Genomic DNA, 17,099 nt, shown 5'->3' with positions numbered 1-17,099 from the left:
TTTACCATAATTGACTTTTTATTTAAAAAATTACACGGAGCAATTTCCAGCATATCTTTTTTTTATAAAAGTACTGCCTATATCAAACATTTTATGTCATGTTAATTCCATTGAAGAGCTGCCTTTTTCTGTTAAGGTACTGATTCCAATTGATGGGATACATGCCCTTAAAATAGAAAGTTTCCATTATTTATTCAAATGTCAAAATTAAGATTACTGAGAAGTTTATTGCTTTATGGCTGGGCAAGATGCTACTAGCACATTTTAGGTAAATAATAATTCTTTTCAAAAACTATGAGGTCATTCTGTTTAAAACTGTCGAGATAATTCACAGAAAATAGATATATTTATTCAAATTAAACATTAAAGGGCTGGGCTACTAGCTATAGACATTTTTATGTGAAGCAGCTCTTTTTTTTTTTTTTTTTTTTTTTGAGGCCAAGTCTCACTCTGTTGCCCAGGGTGGAGTGCAGTGGCCCAATCTCGGCTCACTGCAACTTTTGCCTCCTGGGTTCAGGCATTTTCCTGCCTCAGCCTCCCCAGTAGCTGGGATTACAGGCGTGTGCCACCACACCCAGCTAATTTTTTTGTATTTTTAGTAGAGACGGGGTTTCGCCATGTTTGCCAGGCTGGTCTCGAACTCCTGCCTCGGCCTCCCAAAGTGCTGGGATTACAGACGTAAGCCATGGCGCCCGGCCAATGAAGCAGCTCTTTAAAGAAATAAGACATGAAAATAGGTCTGTCCTGGTATACTACACGTAATTGAAATGAGTAACACCTGGAAGACCAATATTGTTACGCTATGTTCTGTTAGGATCTTAAAAAAAAAAAAAAAAATCAGACATTTAGTAGTCCATTTGTGCTTAAAATATTCATATGCATGAGAAGCCTAAAGAAAAAAAACACCTCTGTACATGATGATCAAAAGAAAGTTATAAATTTGTTTGAAATTGCACTGTTATTTAAATCACTTTCCTAAAGTCAGACTCTCCTTGTAGCTGGCACAGTTTTTCAGGTCAATTGGCAACCTGGGGAGGTCCCTCTGGTATTAGTGAAGTAAAGAAGGTGGTGATGAAAGACCAAGCTGAAGCCATTAATCCAGGCCTTTGAATTGCACTGGCATCTTCACCTGCATCTTCTCCACTCTCATCTTCAAGACCATCATCCATAAGACGCTCCTTTCAAGCAAAACAAGAAACATACTCCTGAGTGATGTGAACGAGCATTAGCTCATAATAGAAGACAGTTAAATTCTTTGTAGAACAAAGGAATATGAAGTGGTATGTATGTGGTCATTAGAAATCTTTAAAGCCAAAATTGATAAATTCCTCACTGTTCCAGTTTAAAGGGGACAACTGCCAATGCAATACAATAAATTCTTACCATGTGTATAATTTTATTTCTAGGCTATTTTCAAGAAAAAAAAAGTTACTTCTTCCCATTTAGTTATAATATATGACTGATTCGGTATAATATTCTAAGTTCTCCCAAATGAAACCACCACAATTTATATGTTAGCTTTCTTTCATGTGCCATTTCACAAATACTTATGGAACATCCAACATTCTTTCATCATGTTGGTACCATACCATGCTGGGAAAAATCTCAGTATCTTAAGTATACAAAAGCTTCAATCACATACCATTTCTTCAAGTTCCAAGTTGTTTGCATTTTGCCCATCATTGTTAACTTCGGCATTATTGTTGGGAGCCTGCTGATGACCTCCTTCTTGCCTAAAAGGAAACCATCCAGCTTGGTGTCTGGTCAGTAAAATAAAGAGAAAATAAAATAAGTCACAGTTGTTTTTATTTGTAACACTATAAAATGTTATTAGTGTCCTATAAGAGAAAAATGATTAGAACTATAATAAATAAAAAGACCAAATCTCCCACTTCGGGACAGGGAACTACCCTTTTCAAAGCAATGACAGCAAAACAAAACCAACCCAAATCTCTATCATGGACTTCACTGGCTCTATGTTAGTTATTAAAACATATCAGGTATCATAAGTCTTTTCTGGTATTTTTCAAAATGAAATACAACTTAGATATTTGTTTGCGCCTTGGAGACAAGGGAGCAGTGGAAAAACAGTCTACTTATGAAAAAAATCTGGCTTATACCTATAAGACTTAATACTGGTAATTCTAATGAAAGAGGACGACCTTATGCAGGAGTGCATCATACACTTCTTAAGTTCGAAATAATGGATAGAGTATGTCTCACTGAATGAACAACTTTTATAAAATACAGTAAACAAAAAATCTGCTTCTAAATAATTCTGATAAACATTTTCACTTAACAAAACCTGCCCTTGCTTTTGGCATCAAAAACATGCCAGATATCTAAAGCCCAGCATTCATATTCCTTCACTCAACATTCACAACAGACTACCCTACACCAGATTCTGTGCTGAACAGTTTCAGAAATTAAACCACAAAAAGTTAATGAACATCACTCACAAATAAACCAGTAGCATGGCTCCCATTACCATGATAAACCGACTAAAAGAAGAATAGAAGTATACAATGCTAAGGAGAATCGCAGCTCGTGAGAACGTGTACATCCAGTCTAGCCAGTCTCGATTGAAGTCTTCTTCATTTAGTACTGGACCTCCCTGTGCATTCATTTGAACATTCTCATTCATGGGTCGATTTTCTTGGGCCACTAGGTTTGGAGCTGGTGGGGGTTCTTCTCCAGGAACATGTGCCAAATTTAGAGGCTGTGAAGTAGTAGGCTGGGTTGGGTTGACATTTGATGTGGCCTGAGCTGAAACTGCAGCTTGACTGAAATAGTCACCAAAATAAATATTAAAAAGAAAAAAAATTTTACCATACCATATTTTTTTAAACTTCTTGGGGAGCTATATGTATTTTTCATAAACCTAATATGGAATATCCCAACTCCTGTACCACATTTCTTAGGTAAGCACAAATTCCAATGGAAAAGTGGAGCCAAGGTTGATGGTAGATGTCGCACAGGAAAGGATGTTCTCTCAGCCTGGTAGTGTAAGATGACAGGGGAAGGCAAAAGACGTGAGAGCAGCCATGTTAACCACTCCTCTCTCTTTCAATCAATTACCTTATAAGCTAATGAGATGTCCAAACCTTTTCATGAATGCCCCCTTTTGTTATTCTATGTGGGATGAATACTCCCAAGCTCACCACCTACCTCTTCCTCAGACCCATGTTTTGAAAGACTTGTCTAAAAATATATACTATTATTATACTGTGTGTTTACTGTCAGTGATAAATGATTTGTATCAGTATCCTAAAATCCTAAATACATCTCAGATAACAACCCTTTCACCCCAATACTGATTTGGAAGAACTCCAACTGGGGACCACTGATCCTTGTCAAGTTAGAAAGAATTGTGATTCTGAGGTTTGCTTATAATTTGATTGCTTAAAATTTCCCAGTAAAGAATAAATTTCCCAGTAAAGTGATAATATATCTTGGATTTGCTTTAAATTATCCAACAGAAGGAAGAAAGTTGTAAAATAAGACTGACATGAATTGATAAATATCAAAGCTGGGTGATAGGTACACATGGATTCCTTTTACTACTCTACCTTGTTATGTTTTTAAATTTTTCTACAATAAGAAGTTAACAATCAAGAGAGCACAGGAAAGTTAAATAAATGGTTCCCAGGCTACAAAATCCTATTTAAGGCAGTATGCTAATACCTTGTATCTGCATAGGGCTTTTTAGTTTAGAAAACACTTCCTACTTCATGAATATTCTGATACACAGGTGAGTTACTTTAAAGGGGAGAAACTGAGGCTCTGAAGTTAAATGATGCACATAGGAGTATATGATTTAGCAGCAAGCATAATAAGCCCCCTTTATCTTACACAGTTCTTGTGAGGTTCACAAACGAGACAAGGTGGGGTACAGCATCCAGCAGAGTACTGAGCACAAAGCAGTCACTCAAATGATAACCATTACCATGGCAACATGTAAGGTATGAACATCCTGCCTGGAGCCAAGGGCTTATGAAAGAGAGCCTTAGGATATGAGGTTCATAAAGCAGCTTAGCTTTATGGGGAAAGGTCTGGAGGAAGGACAAGGATGTAGACTTCACAGTGGGCAAGAGAATCAGAGGATATCTGGGTGGCTGCAGGAATGACTGACTTAATTATGTATTAAGAAATGTAACCTGGCAAACCGGGCATGGTGGCTCATGCCTGTAATCCCGGCACTTTGGGTGGTCAAGGCAGGCAGATGGATCACTTGAGGTCAGGAGTTCAAGATCAGCCTGGCCAATGTGGCAAAACCCCCGTCTGTACTAAAAATACAAAAATTACCCAGGTGTGGTGGCACACATCTGTAATCTCAGCTACTGTGAGGCTGAGGCACGAGAATCACTTGAACCCGGGAGGCGGAGGTTGCAGTGAGCCAAGATTATGCCACTGCACTCTAGCCTGGGCAACAGAGTGAGACTCTGTCTCAAAAAAAAAAAAAAGAGAGAGAGAGAGAAAGAAAGAAAGAAAAAGAAAGAAAGAAATGTAACCCAGCAGTAGTATAAGGAAATACAGTAAAAAGACTAAAAGGAGAAAGAGCTATTGAAGTCAAGTGGACTTAGAATGAGAAAAGATGTGGGTGAAACATTGGAGGTAGCATATGGGGTAGGACAAAAGCTCTATTAACTCATCTTCATAAAATACTGCTTTCAGGAATAACAGAAGCCAGAATCAAAGCTGTTTATGGTTAATGGGTAATAAGAAGAGAGCTAGTATCACTGACGAAGAAGTGAGAAAGGAGAAGACACTTAAAGAACAGAGGAATCGAATGTTAGATGTACTGAATTTGAGGTAAAGGCTCATTCCCCTATGGAAATCTTCCAACAATAAAGCAGAGACACAGGATGAAGCACAGGAGATGAAGAACCAGGATTCATCCACAGAGAGCTAACAACTAAGACCATGCAAAAAAGAAATCCAAGAGAACTACCCCCACAACTAAATCCCGTCCTCTCTACCGACTATGAGTGCTGAGAAGCACGTAGTAACAAATATGTGATGAACTGAGAAAGAAATGTTAATAAAATGAGCTATTAAAGGACCCAGAAAGAGTGATCAGAAAGATAAAAAAGATATGGAAGACAAAAGAATCACAGAAATAAGGAGAGGAGAATGGTAAGAGAAGCTAATCAATGTTAAATGAATGCAGAATGAGTTGAGGAGAATGAAGGCTGAGAAACTGTCCTCAATGCTAGGATTGTTCCATGCTGACTAGAATCAAAACGGACTAAATTCTGAGAGTCAAGTAAGCATATTAGCTGCACTTGAGCCCTACATAAGCTATGGCCTCCCTGACATGATTCTATTCCTTTTTTCATTTGACTAACTTTTCATGTACTGCCTTCCAGTGAAACGTTCCTAAGTTTTCTCCTCTTTAATTTATAAAATGTTATATTAAAAATCTGAATACTGCTAAATGTAATTAGGGAAGACAGGGAGGACCCAAGGGCAGGGTTAGTTCATGTGAACTGGAGGTGAACCCTTTTTCCTTTAGTCAAAACAACATTAAATACACAAACAAATGAAATGCCAAATCAACTTACTTAGGATAAAAAGAAAATAAAGCAAATAACACAGTGAGTAACTTAAAAAATGAACTCAGAATAACTTACTACTGCATATAATACTGATGAGCATACATCTGTTGCCACCACAGCATCTGCAGTGGGCTAAATGCGGGATACACTGGGAATCCAGGTGGAGCAGCTTGCCCAGGAAACTGGTTGTCTACATTTCTGCAAGAAATAAATAATGAGCTCTTTTAATGCTCTAGCAGCTAAAAGTATTATTATAAATTTTCATTTCTGAACCCCAAGTCAACCATTAACAGAATATATTTAAATCTCACTGAAAAGAAAAATACTTATTTTCAACAATTCTTCAAATAAGACAATATGTCTTACATAAGTTGACCCGGGGCCCAACTATATAGAATAACTAACATTTCAGTCCAGTTTTAAAGGGAAAACAAAAAGAAACACCACAAAATGTACATCCAATCTAAACATTTATTATCTTCTCATTTCATTACATGAAGCCAAAAATACCTTCATTTTAAGTACATTTTCCTTAAGAAACAAAGCCCTAAAATAAATTTCATGGCAAAATATTTTGGGGAATGGTGAAACAGACAAATGATATTTTATATCAGTAATAGTGTTATTAAAATATAGCAGCTATGAGCTGTAAAATAAAAAAGAACATTACAAAAACCTGTAAAATATTCTGTAAAGAGACAAGATTAGTAGAACATGTTCACACATACATTCTTAAAGTAGGTTAAAATTTTCTTTCTTTTTTTTTTTTTTTGAGACAGAATCTCACTCTTTCGCCCAGGCTGGAGTGTAGTGGCGTGATCTCGGCTCACTGAAACCTCTGCCTCCTGGATTCAAGCAATTCTCCTGCCTCAGTCTCCCAAGTAGCTGGGACTATAGGCACGCGCCACCCCACCTGGCTAATTTTTTTTTTTTGTATTTTTAGTAGAGACAGGGTTTCACTGTGTTGGCCAGGCTGGTCTCGAACTCCTGACCTCAGGTGATCCGCCCGCCTTGGACTCCCAGAGTGGTAGGATTACAGACATGAGCCACTGCGCCTGGCCAAATTCTATTAATTTAGTAAAACTTGTGGAAGGTCACATTTAACTTCTCTATACTTCAGTTTCCTCACTTCTAAAATGGATCTAATAATAGAATCTTCCTCACAAGATTCTTACCCTGTATTCATGAAATGTTAGCTAGTTTTATTTTTACTCTCCCCCATTCCAACACCAAACACGATGCCAAAGTGTATAATGTGAGATTTGTAGAAAATCACATATATCAAGACAACTACAGAGATAAACAGGTAAGTAAATGCAGAATTCTCTGTGAATCTGCTAACTCTTCTTCACATTACTTGATTTTTATCTTTAGCTGATACTAGTTTGGTCTATCCAGAGTGAGACAAGAATAAATTATTCACTGTAATTTTATATTCTAAAGACTGTTTACACATACGATTGGTAATAATTGATTATAGAAACCTAACTTAGAAGAGCTTGGGGAGCTAAGCCTTATGAACAGGCTATACTTAAGGAAACCTGGTGCTAGGTAAGGCATCACCTTCCCCACATATTACCTGAACTTCCCTTATTCTTGATGGAGCAGTGGCAGCCACATAGGGTCCCATCCTCAAAAGACCCTTCAATCTCCTAATATTTTATATATATTTCCTTCATATAGGGTCCTATATAAGGGGGAAAAAACTTCAGCTCTCTTGGACACAGGGGACAACAGACGACACAGCACTTCCCCACCTCAAAAAAAGCAAACCTCAACCCAGCTATTCCTTTAAAAAGATGTCAGTTAGTGATCAACTCGGGAGAGAAAGCCATACCACTAAGGCAGAGAAGTATTATAAACACATTTGTTTTGTACAACTCAGCATTTACACCAGGGAGCTGATGCATCTCTGAGCAAATCTATAAAACTACCTAAATCAAGTATTACAGCAATATGCTGTATCTAGGTGTATATTTTAAATTTTATTAGTATTTCCCATTATGAAAAAACCCATCCCCTTGAAAGCAAATCTCCACCAATCTCTATCATTAATAAGAATGTCAAACAAGTCTGTTACTTCAACTGTAAAATGGGAAGGCCGGACTTTGTCACTGTTTTTAAAGCTCAAGGGAGAAGAAGAAGCCACTAACAATTACTTTTTTAAAAAGTTATAGCTTCCCATGTCACCCTACTGCATGCTGCCCAAAACATACGGAGAACATAAGGTGATTATTGAAAATATGTTGCCAAAATAAATAAATAACCTCCCCAAAGTATTCTTCCCTTTTTCCCTAATAAGTTAGAAAACTACTGGACGATATAATTGCCAAATACATCCCAGGCCCAAGATGACATACTATAATTTTCAGTTGTGTTCATTACCCTCAGACAAGATGGTATGCATTTGGTATTCTCCAGAAACAAGGAATAAAGGATCTGATGCTAAATTATAAAGTTATTAATAAAATACATAGGAATAGATACAATGAAACACATTACTTAAGAATTTAATATATTTTAGAGGATGCATCATTAAACAACAAGTTAAAGAGAATTGTTATTTAATGCTAGGAAAAAAGATTACCAAATCTGTGGGGGAAAGGAGTTTAAAAGCTTCATCTCATTCTATATATTCAAATAAGAGAGCTGAAATAAAGTATTAAGAGTTAAACCTCAGATAGCCTACAAGAAACTAGAATTATTTACCAACTCTTTGGAGGAAGGACTTTCCTAACTTAAGTAACAGAAGAAAGCAGAAAAAAAAATCAACATATTTGACAACAAAATTTAAAGAGAAATGGCTAAGAAATGTTGCAATAAATTGTAGTTAATATCTTTTCTGTATAAACAACTAATAGAAACAGTAATCATTAGGATATCAAATACTAATTAAAGCAAAGATAGCTTTTTTTTTTTTTTTTTGAGACGGAGACTCGCTCTGTCACCCAGGCTGGAGTGCAGTGGCGCGATCTTGGCTCACTGCAAGCTCCGCCTCCCGGGTTCACGCCATTCTCCTGCCTCAGCCTCTGGAGTAGCTGGGACTACAGGCGCCCGCCACTGCACCCGGCTAATTTTTTGTATTTTTAGTGAGACGGGGTTTCACCGTGGTCTCGATCTCCTGACCTCGTGATCCATCCGCCTCAGCCTCCCAAAGTGCTGGGATTACAGGCGTGAGCCACTGCGCCCGGCCCAAAGATAGCTTTTTTAAGTTTGTTTGCCAAGGTAGAAAAGATTAAATAAAAGTATCTATTATTGGCAAGAGGTACAGGTAAAACCTAACTCTTTGATTGCTGGTGGCAGTATAAATTGGAATAAGCCGTTAAAACACAATTACAAAATTAAAGACCTTTAAAAATGTTTCGCTTTATGGAAAAAAAATTCTACCTTATGGATAAGAAGAATCAATATCATTAAAATGGCCACACTATCCAAAGCAATTTGTAGATTCAATGCAATCCCTATGAAACTACCAATGCCATTTTTCACAGAACTAGAAAAAACTATTTTAAAATCCATATGGAACCAAAAAAGAGCCCGAATAGCCAAGGCAATCCCAGGCAAAAGGAACAAAGATGGAGGCATCATGTTACCTGACTTCAAACTACTGCAGGTCTACAGTAACTAAACCAGCATGGTACTGGTACAAAAACAGACACACAGACCAATGGAACAAAACAGAGAGCCCAGAAATAAGGCTGCACACCTACAACTGTCTGATCTTTGATAAAGCTGACAAAAACAAGCAATGGGAAAACTATTCAATAAATGCTGCTAGGATAATTGGCTAGTCATATGCAGAAGACTGAAACTGGACCCACCTTCCTTACATCATAGACAAAAATCAACTCAAGATGGTTTAAAGACTTACAGGTAAAACTCAAAACTATAAAAATCCTGTAAGACAACCTAGGTAATACCATTCTGGACACAAGAGTGGGCAAAGATTTCATGACAAAGATGCCAAAAGCAATTGCAACAAAAGCAAAAATTAACAAGTGGGATCTACTTAAACTTAAGAGCTTCTGCACAGCAAAAGAAACTATCACCAGTGTAAACAAACACTCTACAGAATGGAAGAAAATATTTGCGAACTATACATCAGACAAAAGTCTAATATCTAGCATCTATAAAGAACTTAAACAATTTTAAAAGAAAAGAAAAACATTTAAAAAGTGGGCAAAGAACATGAACACACACTTTTCAAAAGAAGATATACATGCGGCCAACAAGCAAATGAGAAAAAGCTCAACATCACTGATCATTACAGAAATGCAAATCAAAACCATAATGAGATACCATATCACACCAGTCAGAATAGCTACTATTAAAACGTTAAAAAATAACAGATGCTGGTAAGGTTGCAGAGAAAAGGGAACACTTCTACACTGTTGGTGGGAGTGTAAATTAGTTCAACCATTGTGGAAAGCAGAGTGGTGATTCCTCAAAGAGCTAAAAACAGAACTACCATTTGACCCAGTAATTCCATTACTGGGTATACACCCAAAGAAATATAAATCATTCTACAATAAAGACATATGCATGTGAATGTTCATGCAGCACTATTCACAATAGCAAAGGCATAGAATCAACCTAAATGCTCATCAATGACAGATTGGATAAAGAAAAAGTACATATACACCATGGAACACTATACAGTCATAAAAGAAAATGAGATCATGTCTTTTGCGGGAACATGGATGGAGCTGGAGGTCATTATCCTTAGGAAACTAATGCACGAGCAGAAAACCAAATACCGCATGTTCTCACTTATTAGTGGGAGCTAAATGATGAGAACACATGGACACAAAGAGGAGAACAACAGACACTTGGGCCTAGTTGAGAGTGGAGGGTAGGAGGAGGGAGAGGATCAGAAAAAATAACTACTGGGTACTAGGCTTAGTACCTGAGTGACCAAATAATCTGTAAAACAAACCTCCATGACACGAGTTTACCTATGTAACAAACCTGAACATGCACCCATGAACCTAAAAGTTTTTTAAAAAGCTTTGCTCTTATGCCCAACTGCCCAAGTAATTCTGCTTTTGAAAATTAGCTTATAGAAATATGAAATATGGAAAAAACTTCACATCTCTGCCCTTTAATAAAACCTTTATACATACTCCCACTTCCAGCCCGCTGTCCTCTAATAATAGAGAGGAACTGGAGACAGGGACAATAGTTCATTAATTTTTTTTAAAATAGAGAATGTTATCATAGCACTTAATCGCCACGTTGAAACTGCCTTTTTAACTGCACACCTATGTAGGCATTTACTCTCTGATCTATCTACTTTGGCCCATTCCTACTTTAAGACACAAATCTATCCTAAATACAGCAAAGCCAAAATATAACAAAAATATGAAGGGATGTTTCCACAAAACTATTCATCAAAACACTATTTATAATAGCAAAGACTGTAAATAACTCAAATATTTGTCAATATGAGGTTGGATGTCACAGTTTACACACTGAATGAATTAGTATGCAGCTATAAAAAGGAATGAAGATCTCTCTCTACTCCTATGGAGTGACTTCTTAGATATTTATGTGAAATTTTGTTGAAAAACAATGTTAAGAAGAATATGTATAATAACATTTGTATAAGAATGAGGATATATTTATATGTGTGTATACATATATATGTGTGTGTACACACGCAAACACACACACACACTTTCATGAATTTTCCACAAAGAAACCAATGGAAAAAATAATAATAAAAATAAAATAATAAATTATTATGGAAAGGAAGAGAACAAGACAAGTGAAGAAAATGAAAATAAGCCTCTCTGAATGTATCTTGTTTTGACACTGGAACATTAATAATGTTTTATATAAATAAAAAAACTAAACTAAAAAGAAAAAAATAGAAAGCTGTAAAAAAAAAAAACTAAAAAGTTTCAAGTTTAATAGTATAACCATACAGAGAATTATTCTACTGACTTCAAAACAATATTTTAACTATCCCTAGTAGGGTAAATACTAAATACAAAAAGAAAAATAAAAGTTTTAAACCACATTCAGTGATCTTACAAAAGTGGAAACAGTACTGCTATTTTAAAACTATTTGAAAAACATAAGCATATGTACATACAGATAAAGCAAATAAGTAATTATGCTAATTCATTAGGGACTAGGATGTTTTAGCATAGAAGATATATAAATACACATACCAAAGATGATTTGTGAAAACTCTAACTTTTAACCTAAATTTGAAATATCGGTATGAACTCATGATTTTTTTTTTCCTTTTTTCCAAAACATACATAGCACCACCCACCCATGGGATAATTGCTTTAAAAAAAAAAAAAAAAGATAAACCTTAATTGAATATAGTCAGGCCCTAGATCTACCTGCCAGTTTACAGGCAATATAGGATACAGAAAAATGCTAAATGACACCATGAGAACTTAGCTATATTTAGACCACTGTGGGAAATAACACAGAACAACTACAGAAAGAGTATGAAGTAAGAAAAGAAAGGAAAAGGGAATTAGATTAGAAAAGCTTTAAGAAACATCAACCTGCCAGGCGCGGTGGCTCATGCCTGTAATCCCAGAACTATGGGGGCCTGAGGCAGGTGGATCACTTGAGCTCAGGAGTTCGAGACCAGCCTGGCCAACATGGTGAAACTCCATCTCTACTAAAAAGACAAAAATTAGCCAGTGTGGAGATGTGCACCTGTAGTCCCAGCTACTCAGGAGGCTGAGACAGGAGAATCGCTTGAACCCAGGAGGCAGAGGTTCCAGTGAGCCAAGATTGCACCACTGCACTCTAGCCTGGGGGAAACAGTGAGGCTCTGTCTCAACAACAACAAAAAAAGGAAACATCAACCAAATGCACTATGTTAGTCTCTTCAAATACTGATTCAATCACAATAATTATAAAAAGACATCTGAGACACTCAGGAAAAACTGAACACAAAGTGAATACTAGATGATATTGAAGATTTTTAAGTTTTGTTGAGATTTCTAATAGTATTGTGATTAAGATTTTTTAAAGCCCATAGCTACCATATCTGTTACAAATACATACTGTTTACAGATAAAATTATAAGGTCTAGGTTTTGTTTTAAACTCCAGCGCAAGGATAAAAAAGGAAACAGAAGGGGAACTAGATGAACAATGGTAATTTGTTAATTGTTGAAGTTAGGTATTAGGTACACTGGGGTTCATTACAATATCTTCTGTACTTTGTGAATGTTTAAAAAGTATAATAAAGTCTTAAAAATAAAAAAGCAGTATATAAAAATACTGACTGTTTAACCTAAATATCCATCAGCAGGGACTGGTTCATTAAATTATAGTAATCTGTATAATAGAATGCCGTGCAATTAATAAAGAATGAGACAGTTGGGCTTCCCTGTAGTCACAGCTACTCGGGAGGCTGAGGCAGGAGGACTGCTTGAGCCCAGGAGTTCAGGAAAGTCTGGGCGATATAGTGAGATCCCATCTCTAACAAAATAAAAATAAAAACTAAAAAATAGCTCTTTTCCGTGGTGCCTCGGAGGCGTTCAGCTGCTTCAAGATGAAGCTGAACATCTCCTTCCCAGCCACTGGCTGCCAGAAACTCATTGAAGTGGACGATGAACGCAAACTTCGTACTTTTTATGAGAAGCGTATGGCCACAGAAGTTGCTGCTGACGCTCTGGGTGAAGAATGGAAGGGTTATGTCGTCCGAATCAGTGGTGGGAACGACAAACAAGGTTTCCCCACGAAGCAGGGTGTCTTGACCCATGGCCGTATCCGCCTCCTACTGAGTAAGGGGCATTCCTGTTACAGACCAAGGAGAACCAGAGAAAGAAACAGAAAATCAGTTTGTGGTTGCATTGTGGATGTAAATCTGAGCGTTCTCAACTTGGTTACTGTAAAAAAAGGAGAGAAGGATATCCCTGGACTGACTGATACTACAGTGCCTCGCCGCCTGGGCCCCAAAAGAGCTAGCAGAATCCGCAAACTTTTCAATCTCTTTAAAGAAGATGATGTCCGCCAGTATGTTGTAAGAAAGCCCTTAAATAAAGAAGGTAAGAAACCTAGGACCAAAGCACCCAAGATTTAGTGTCTTGTTAATCCACGTGTCCTGCAGCACAAACGGCGACGTATTGCTCTGAAGAAGCAGCGTACTACGAAAAATAAGGAAGAGGTTGCAGAATATGCCAAACTTTTGGCCAAGAGAATGAAGGAGGCTAAGGAGCAGTGCCAGGAACAAATTGCGAAGAGACGCAGACTTTCCTCTCTGCGAGCTTCTACTTCTAAGTCTGAATCCAGTCAGAAATAAGATTTTTTGAGTAACAAAGAAAAAAGATCAGACTTGGGAAAAAAAAAAAAACTAAAAAATATAAACAAAGAATGGGACAGCTCTTGTGTATTAATGTGGTGCAGTTATTAATATATTTAGTGAAAAAACAGGATATAGGCTAGTGTCTACAGTAAGTCCTCACTTCCATTGTCAATAGGTTCTTGGAAACTGTGACTTTAAACAAAACGATGTATAACAGGTCCTGGAAAAATGTCATTTTTTTATAACATTAATGAAAAAAAAAGTTGGTTTTGTTAACACTGTTTCACTTAAAGTTGCAGTTTCCAAGACCCTATCATGATTTTAAGTGAGGACTTACTGTATAGAAAGTATGCCATTATGTGTTAAAATAAACATGCATGTACACATGCATGCACATACACACATACTTGTGTAAGCACATTTTTATCTCTAGAATACAAGGGAACAGCTAATAATGGTTGCCTCTAAGGAGGGCAAGTGGTATAAGACATAGAAATGAAACTCTTATATACTTTTGTTTTGTTTTGTTTTGTTTTGAACACGGTACCACTCACATGTATTACCTCTTAGAAAATAATTTTAAAAATAAATTGCCTGTTTAATCTACTGTCTCTCTGACTAGTCTCTGTGTTCCTAAGGACAGGAAATAGGCTTTATCCATTATTACTGTATCTCTAGCATCTAGCACAATAAATATGTACTGAACAACTTCATATGAGCATTAAGAAAATATTGAAAATAAGGCCGGGCGCAGTGGCTCACGCTTGTAATCCCAGCACTTTGGGAGGCCGAGGTGGGCGGATCACGAGGTCAGGAGATCGAGATCACGGGGAAACCCCGTCTCTACTAAAAATACAAAAAATTAGCCGGGCATGGTGGCGGGCGCCTGTAGTCCCAGCTACTCGGGGGGGCGCTGAGGCAGGAGAATGGCGTGAACCCGGGAGGCGGAGCTTGCAGTGAGCCGAGATTGCGCCACTGCACTCCAGCCTGGGCAACAGAGGGAGACTCCGTCTCCAAAAAAAAAAAAAAAGAAAATATTGAAAATGAAAATAAAATACTGATTATAAGCAACTATTTAATCTAGTAATTTGTAAATTCCACTTAAGATTATTCAACATTAAATGAAAACATGTAAGGTTACCAACACAGTAAAAATTTCAACTATATTAAATAAAAACATTTACAAAATAAAGGATACTGAGCTGGGCACAGTGGTTCAAGCCTATAATCCTAGCTACTTGGGAGGCTGAGATGGGAGGATTGCTTGAAGCCAGGAGTTTGAGACCAGCCTAAGCAACATAACGAGACCCTATCTCTAAAAAAAAATCTCAACTAGCTGGGCATGGTGGCACATGTCTGTAGTCCCAGCTACTCAGGAAGCTGAGGTGGGAGATCACTTTAGCCCAGAAGTTCAAGGCTGCAGTGAGCTATGATGGCACCACCACACTCCAGCCTGGGCAAGAGAGTGAGATCCCATCTATTTAAAAAAAGAAAAAGAAAGAAAGAAAGGATACTGGAAGAAAATACAAAATGTTAAATTAATTGTCTTCTTTTTTTGGCAAAAAGCAAAATAAAATAGCAGAAACATGAGGTACATGTAACTATTTGGAATGTGTAATATGCCTGTCCCCATAGAAAATGTCATATTCTTTATGCAAGGAAAACTGAGTAAGATAATAACCTGGTTTCTCCCTCTGCCCCTAGGAAAGTCACAATGAGGAAACAGCTGAAATAAACAAGCTGGAGAAAATCACAGCTGGTGGCAGAAGTTCTGACAGCTTTTTTTTTTCTTTTCAGATAGACTATACTAGTTAGCACTGTAGGATAATAACTAAACACAGAAAAAAAGGAGCAAGGCAAATTCACTGAAACACATAAAATTACTGGAGTACTATAGAAATTATGAAAAAAAAAACAAGAAGTAGAAAGACTGTCATTCATAATTATATACTTGAAAGCTATACCAAAAGACAATCATCATAGGTTTTAAAAAGTTAAAATTACAGAGGAGAAGAGATTAAAGGAACCGGAAACTTCAGGAACAAACTTTCACAGGAAACATGCTAAATTAGCCTTGCTTCCCCGACCACTCCAGCAACCTCATGGAATCCCCACTGTGTTCCCAGAAGCCTCCTTTTCAAGACTCTGCACTTGCTTTGTTCTCCCTATTAACCCCCTTAAAGACAGATCAGATGTTTTTTTTTTGTTTGTTTTTTTTTTTTTTTTTTTTTTTTTAATTTATAAAGAAAAGAGGTTTAATTGGCTCACAGTTCTGTGGGCTGTACAGGAAGCATGAGGCTGGCCTCTGTTCAACTTCTGGGGAGGCCTCAGGAAACTTTCAGTCATGGTGGAAGGTGAAGGGAGAGCGACGCACTTCACAGGACGAGTGCAGAAGGAAGAGAGAGGGGAGGTGCCACACAGTTTTAAACAACCAGATCTCATAACTCACCCAGTCACTGTCATGAGAACAGCACTGAGGGGATGGTGCTAACCCATTCATGAGAACTCCACCCCCATGACCCAATCACCTCCCACCAGTCCCCACCTCCAACACTTGGGATTACAGTTGAACATGAGATTTGGGTAGGGACACTGATCCAAACCATATCACTGATACTTCCTTTTGCTTCAAGCTCCAACATAGCCCAGCATAGAACTAATCAAGGTATAGAGAAACCATAAGGGATAGTACAGTACCCTGGGGATGGGAAAAGCAGAGCTGTTATCACATCTAGGGCCAAAGGGATAAAACACAGGACTGGTTACTAGAGCTTGGAAGGAGAAAGTCATGCCCAGAAGGCCATCTGCAGACAACCTGTGACTACTGGCCAAGGGACTTGACTAGCCCAAGGCATTATCCAAGGTAGGAGCCAAGGTAGGAGATGAACTGTTGGCCTCACTCCCCTTTCTTCCTCTGATCTCCTGACAAAACACATCACTGCCCAAACACAACCAGAAGTCAAAGGGCACAGGAGCCTATTGCTACAGTTCATAACGCCCATCAATACAGTCCATGGAAGCATCGAGCAGGAGAGAAAGAAAGAGAGTGGAGCTGGAGGGACAAATGGAAGAGACCCGACAAACGCCCAAAACTCCTACCCTGGTCCTCAGCCTCCTGGGGGCCTGGGACTTTAGTGATTCCTGGGATTCAGTGAGATTTCCCAGTATCCTCCCAATATAGTCCTTTTTCTGCTTAAGCTAACTGGAGTTGATTTCTGATATTTGCCACTCAAAAACTCTTACCTAACACACACAGCC

At 37.7% G+C, this 17,099-nt stretch overlaps 1 protein-coding gene and 1 pseudogene across 3 annotated transcripts in view; one reads left to right on the top strand and one right to left on the bottom strand.

Annotated features, from left to right (window-relative positions):
• The window catches only part of HERPUD2 (HERPUD family member 2), a 173,131-nt gene continuing 156,032 nt past the window's right edge, over positions 1-17,099 (bottom strand). For all 3 annotated transcript variants that reach the window (XM_055293436.2, XM_055293434.2, XM_055293435.2), the window contains 4 exons: positions 5,634-5,756; positions 2,460-2,783; positions 1,643-1,760; positions 1-1,178 (listed from right to left, as the gene is read on the bottom strand). In XM_055293436.2, the coding sequence (XP_055149411.1) occupies positions 1,017-1,178; positions 1,643-1,760; positions 2,460-2,783; positions 5,634-5,756 (727 nt within the window). In that variant the 3' untranslated portion in view covers positions 1-1,016. The remainder of the gene's footprint in view (positions 1,179-1,642; positions 1,761-2,459; positions 2,784-5,633; positions 5,757-17,099) is intronic.
• On the top strand, positions 13,054-13,883 carry LOC129490038 (small ribosomal subunit protein eS6-like; annotated as a pseudogene).

This window comes from Symphalangus syndactylus, chromosome 9 (genome assembly GCF_028878055.3).
Source record: "Symphalangus syndactylus isolate Jambi chromosome 9, NHGRI_mSymSyn1-v2.1_pri, whole genome shotgun sequence".
Taxonomy (NCBI): domain Eukaryota; kingdom Metazoa; phylum Chordata; class Mammalia; order Primates; family Hylobatidae; genus Symphalangus; species Symphalangus syndactylus.
Note: the sequence above shows the minus strand (reverse complement) of the source record. Positions and strands in the feature narration are given on the sequence as shown.